General features: G+C 33.5%; 1 protein-coding gene across 1 annotated transcript; it reads left to right on the top strand.

Moving 5' to 3' along the window:
* The first annotated feature begins 3,439 nt into the window (after positions 1-3,439).
* Positions 3,440-4,633, top strand: LOC133832674 (actin-related protein 8-like). The gene is made up of 5 exons (XM_062262987.1): positions 3,440-3,460; positions 3,555-3,622; positions 3,707-3,768; positions 3,930-4,027; positions 4,541-4,633. Exons 2-5 carry the CDS (start codon positions 3,579-3,581, stop codon positions 4,631-4,633), a joined length of 297 nt encoding a protein of 98 aa, XP_062118971.1. The 5' UTR covers positions 3,440-3,460; positions 3,555-3,578.
* The last annotated feature ends 2,097 nt before the right edge of the window (positions 4,634-6,730 follow it).

Raw genomic sequence — 6,730 nt, 5'->3', positions numbered from 1 at the left:
AGTGGTTATTTTACAAGTTATGATTTTCGTTAATTGAATTAAGAAAAATGTTGGATTTAATTAACTTGTGATTTTTAAATAATGACTGAAAGTTTAGTTTAAAAAGTTTAAAATAGTTATTTAATTTTCACATATGAATTTATGTTACATAAAATTAAGTATTAAAAATAATTCAAGCAAAATATATTTTTCCCACACTTAAAATTATTATTTTTCTCACATCAAATTATGTAATTCTATTAACTTAAAATAAATTGTTACTTTATAAGGAGACATGATAATCATAGGTATTTTAAAAAAAAATAATTTCCAAGCCTTTGCTTTTCTTTGTAATAAAAATAATAAATGGGTCTTTTATATATTTTTAATGGCTAAATAAAATTGTTTTTATGAAATAAAAAGAATGTCTTGAGAGATTTAATCAACCTAGTAACTTTAAGAAGATAAACAATGGTAAACAAAACATGCTACAAGTCTATTATTTTTAAAACGATAGAAGTAAGACGCATGTAATTATCGTTTTAAACGCCACATTTACGCAACGTTCCCACGTATGCATGTTACATGCAAATTCACTTTTACGTCCAAAATTATGTCTATTATGCAACCATGTAGTTTTTATAGAAAGATCATGCATGCAATATAGGTAGAATGAGCATTATTCTTTTATGACCTTATATGTAATTAAGAATATTTGTATGTTGTGTGTAACTCCTACCATGTGTGCATGGCCTATGCACACATGAGTTATATGGGAGGGCAAAATAGTAATTATGTGAAGCTAAGGAATGCATTTTGATTATGGTATAGGCTCGTTGAGAAGTTGTGGTTTTACTTAGCTTGGACCTGAGGTAAGGAAGTTAGATAGAATTTATGATTGTTTATGCTATGAATGGTAAGACTGTTTGTATGAATGAAAATGTTATGAGTTATAAAATGCTATAATGTGATGATATGTTGGCTTGTATGAATGTTGTACTGTATGATATGAATGGATGTTAGCATGATGAACGCGACACATCAAATAAAGAGGTTACAAAGGATATGAAGACGTAACTGAGTTATATGTAATGGTTGTTAGCGTGTTGAACGCGACTCAACAAATGGGTTACTAAGGATGTGAAGACGTAACCCGAGTTAATAAGGATATAACGACGTAACTCCAAGGGCGGACGCGCCGAGATTATTCAAGGATCAGAGACTCCTGTTTACCTCAAAGGGTGGCATGGACAAGTTAGCGGGCCATGTTCACAAGGAATTGTTTATGATTATGTTATGATGTTTGGTGATGATTATGATTTTGTTATGTGGTTATGATGTTTATGATATAATGGTGGCATTAAGTTGACGTGAATATGTTTATGTATATGATATTGATGCCAATTTTATGATGATGCTATGATGTATAAAGATGAATGATAGTGTTTGTAATTTGTTGTATCTTACTTGCTTGTTGTTTGTACTTCCTTACTGGGCTTTTAGCTCACCCCCTTACTTTCCCTTCTAGGTAGCAAATAGGTTTCTCTATGACAGCGTGGTGATGTGGGGAGTTCTGTCATCCTGGTGTGTATGGTGTGGGGCATCCTATGGATGAGAAACGATCAACTTTAAACGCCAATTTTTAATAATGTTATGTTTATTGGGATTTTCTTAAAATTGTCAGTGGGACTTAAACTTTTGTTTGTTTTAGAACTTTGCATAAAACTAATATTTTCCTTTTTAAACTTTTGGGCCCAACTTGCATGTTTTAAGCGAGACCCCACTGAAACCTTTATAATAAGTGGCTTTCTATTGTAAACCATTGAAAATGTGAATGTTTTATTAAGTACTAGTTAAGGGCGTTTTACAACAATGGGGACACTACAACAATATTGAGTATATATTACATTAAAGAATAGCATATATTTAGAAGTGCTATTATTAAGTGGGGGATTAAAAAACACGGAACTGAATAGTGGGGATTAAAAACACACGGTCTGATTTTGGCGCCATACGACTAAAAACTCAGGCGGCAAAATAAATTTCTGCCAAATTCCCTTTCTCTCAGCCTTTCTCTAAGTTACCCTTTCTCTCAGCCTCCATCTCTCACTCACGAAGCCCTCTCCGCCCTCTCCGCCCTCACGAAGACTCACCGCCCTCAACTCATCTCTGGCTCACCGCCCTCACGAAGTCTCTCCGCCCTCAACTCATCTCTGCCTCACGAAGACTCGCTCCAGAGTCGAGCTCTTTCTCCACCTCACGAAGTCACGCTCCAGAGTGGAGCTTCTCTGCCTCACGAGTTCTCTGCCTCACGCCCAAGTAACTTTACAGCAAGAGATAGATTTACTGAAGGTACTGATTTCCCATGGATCCTTAGTATCGATAATGATTTGTTCTTCTTCTTGTGTGAAGGAGCCTTTCTTTAGGTCTGGTCTCAAATAGTTTATCCATCTTAATCTACAGCTCTTCCCACACCTTTGTAATCCTGCACTCTAGTACTCATTCTATTCATTTATATTTACAAATTATTGAAATATATATATACATATTTAAAATATTATACATCTCACAATATAAGAAAAGATGATGTAAACTTTAAAATCACTAATTTTTACAGATAGAGCAAAAGAAACAGAACCTGCAAGCTTTGGGACAGAGCTTCAACTGCCATGGCCATGAGTGGTGATATGTGTAAGGAGCTTGTCATCTTCTTCAGGTGACCAAAGGCCTCTCTTGACTTTCTACTTGTTGCAGCAACGATGGCCCATATCCACAACTATATATTATTTACCTTCCCAAATAGTTAGAAAGCTTATTAATAATGATGATCAATACTAGCTAATCACTTGAACATTTTTCACAAGGAAAAATCATTCCAACTAACCTCTCACAACTCTCTCTCTCTCTCAATAATTTTTACATTCAATCATCTTATTGATATCCATATATACACTAGTCCTGTTATCTTGCTTGTATGACTCAAGTAGCGTGTATTAATTATGCAGTTTTGAACTCACAAATAAGAAAGATTGGTTGATGCATGCCAAAACCTGCAGCTTAGCAATGAAACTTTTGAGATATAAACTGAGGACTTCCATTTTAGTTAAACACCATGGATAGCTATCACTTCATTGTTATGTTCTTTCACTTGAGTTGAATCCTACAACTAGCATCCTTGGAAGAAGGTGAATGGTCAGAGACTGATAAACCTTATTCTCTTTTGCAGAATTTGAACCACAAAAATATTGTGAAATATCTTGGATCCTTAAAGACTAAGAGTCACCTCCACATAATTCTTGAGTAAGTGGATGTAAAACTTGTGTATGATATTTAATTGTGTGACTTTTATTTTGGAAAGTCCTATTATTTACTCCGGTTAAAATTTGTAGATATGTGGAAATTGGCATCTGTTTGGCTCATGAATCAATACCAGAGATAGGATTTATTATTTTTGCCATCTGTGCGCTCTGCTACTTTCTTGGTCACCTTTTAACTACCAGCTTCAAAGTTTCATCATTCATTCATTCATTAACCACAACTGTGTGTAATCCCAATTGTCACTTTCTCATATGCAGGAATTTGGTAACATTGAGTCTCCAATGTATACCAGACTTAGACAGTTTTTTTCCACTATTTATAGCAGGTAGCTCCTCTCTTTTTCTTTGCTTTGGCTTTCATGAAATGAGCTTCTTTTCTCACATATGTATATTTGATATGTCTTTTACAGGATGCAGGTAAGAGCACCATCACAGCCAGTGGTTGTGTCTATACCAATATTGCATTATGATGGTCAGCTTCTATATATTCATTGCCTTTTCTGTAATTTAGATAGTTCAATTTTTTTGAAGTTTGGTCGTGTAATTCCTTAGTGAGACACTTGAGAATTGTGTGTTTTTCTTGTTTGAGACACCTTCTGTCCTTATGATGTGGTTTCTGTCTTTTTATTGCAGATACTGAATCTGCAAAAGCATCAAGATGGCAACTCAAGGAAGCTATATATACAGCACTATTTAACATGAATGTTCCTGCTGTTTGTGCAATTAATCAGGTAAATTTCGCTAAGCCTTAACTTGCCGCTGCTGTTTAATATTCTAAAATATTTAATACTAAAAGAAATAAGAGTAATTTTTTATTTTTTTTAAACTAGGATTCCGCTAACAATTGCTATGTAGGTATCCAGGAGAAACTTAAACCTCATACCTTGTGATATAGCAAGCCATATGCCTTATCATTTGAGCTACCCCTCTTTGGTAAATAATTAAGATTAGTTTGTTTCATGCAAAAATGACATTTACCATCGGATATAGATTTTGAGGCCTTGATCCAATTTTCATTCTTCATTTTCCTTTTGTAAAGAAAGCTTCTATGACTTGAGTGGTTGACAATCCTGAACAGGCACCGAATTTACTTATTAACACTATAAGCTGAGATGCTTTATGTACTTATGCTTGTTTATGAGTAATTTGGACCTTTTGCTTTTGGCTTAAAATGTTCGATTGATTCTTTGATAGATGTTTTTTATTTGTAAGATCTTATCCATTTTCTGTTTTTGAAAATGTAGGCAACTTTAGCTTTGTATGCTGCTAGAAGAACTTCAGGAATTGTTGTAAATATTGGGTTTCAAGTCACATCAGTTGTTCCGAGTAAGGAGTGATAGTTTCTCTTTTATCTTTAATATGCTTTATGCTTCCTTAAACTATCAACAAGGTTTCATTTACCTATGATATATACTGATTAGCCCTGCAGTATAAGTTACAGTTTTAACTTTCCATGCAGCCTTGCTGCTTTTATTCTTCTTTTTTCATTTTCATTCTATGGATTTTCCAGTGCTTTCTTTTATATCATATATTGGTTGCATTCAATGTTTGGGGATCTGAAATATACTCTTTTCTTTTCTTTTTCGGCTTCTAGTTTTACATGGTAAAGTAATGCGCAAAGTGGGTGTGGAGGTTGTGGGACTGGGAGCACTATAACTTACTAGGTTTCTTAAGGAGTTGATGCAGTAGAACAATATTAGTTTTGAATCGCTGTACACCGTTCGCACTTTGAAAGAGGTACAAGTCTTGCTTGTTTCTTGAGTGCAGAATATTGTTGTTGAATATTTATCCTCGTTTTTCCTGACTGTAGTTATTCTGTTTTAATACTATCAGCTTTGCACCCTCAAAGAAAATATTTTGCTCATGGTACATTAAACTACTAATACCATTAGTATCCTGTGTTTTAGTGGAATGTTTCAATTTTGTTTTCTACTGCTCTTCTCTCTCATTTTTGTAAGGAGACCTTGCTGAAGCTGAGTTCTATTTATGACCTTATTTCTATACAGAATCTCTGTTATGTTGCCTATGATTATGAGGCTGAGCTACTCAAAGATACACGAGCATCATCTGACGCAGCAGGAGAAGGTCAGTTCACTCTTTCAAAAGAGTGGTTTCAAACAGGAGAAATCTTATTCCAGCCACGAATGGCAGGAGTGTAAGTTCTGGAACTTATAATATTTATTGCTTCACGAGCACTGTCAGGAAAGTTCCAACTGTGTGGATGCATGTGTGTGTGTGTGTGTGCTGCAAGGATATTAAAACTTCTACCATATAATTCATCGAAAAAGATGTCTAGAAATGCTTTATGTCTTGATTCTAGGCGTTAAAAATGTGACGAGAATACAGTTCTTCTAAGAGAATATAATTGAGACTTCATGAAAGTATAGTGTTTAAATTGTGAAAAACATATGAATAATATGCATATAATCAGGTAGTTGTTTCATTATTCTTCTGCAAATTTGGTACAGCTAATCTTGTTTTTCACTAGAATTGGAACTCTATAATATTGTAGTTTTTGTAAGTTACTATTATGTCTAGAATAAGGATAGTGGTATTTGTATATCTCATGTATTAATGACCACATAATGCCAACAAATGTATACATAAATAATAACCAGGCAATTAAAATATAACAAGTTACAAAAGTTTACTTGACACATGTTTATCTTATAAACCAGAAGTACAGTTGATGAATTTATAAGTTACTAATTTGCTCTCGACAACCTTTTGTTTCTTGCTAACTTACATGCAGTAAAACACTTTACTTGAACCTGGTTAGGCCATTGTAACCCATGAACACTATTTATGTCTTCCCAAGTTGGTATCCTAGTGCAATATGAACCTTAATTTCAGGCCATCAAACAATGAAACCATTTGAACAATTTCATAAATTTCAAGTCAAATTCTTTAACTTAATTCCACCAAATAGAAAACCCAACATCATGATTGCTTCAGATCTCAGGAACCATGTAGAATAAACCAATAGCTATCTATACAAGCAAAATTTATAACTAAGAATTGAAACTCATTTTAAAAAAAAATATACATATAGACAAATGCATATACCTGTTAAGGATCATTGTAGCCAAGAAAAACTTGGAAAACATCACTGTCAAGAGGCATGTCTACTGTTTTATGACCTTTCCTAACAAAAGTGCTTGTTTCACTTCCATTACAGATCAAGGAACCAACAAAAAACTGGTACTAAAATAAAGTTACACACTATTGAAGAATATTAAGTATTATATTTTAAAATAAGAAGAATATTCAGCAAAATACGAATAAACAAAATTAAATATCAACAGCTTGAATGAAAGAGCTTACACTCTAATGTTCTACCAAGGCTATTGTTAGGGAAACTATTTTATGTCATTAAAAAAAAGATAGAGAAGAAAAACTCTAGTCTTTTTTAATCAGGTAAGTGATCAAATAAT

Source organism: Humulus lupulus, chromosome 4, assembly GCF_963169125.1.
Source record: "Humulus lupulus chromosome 4, drHumLupu1.1, whole genome shotgun sequence".
NCBI lineage: Eukaryota > Viridiplantae > Streptophyta > Magnoliopsida > Rosales > Cannabaceae > Humulus > Humulus lupulus.
The sequence above is the reverse complement of the archived record's forward strand: the minus strand, read 5'-3'. Positions and strand labels throughout refer to the sequence as shown.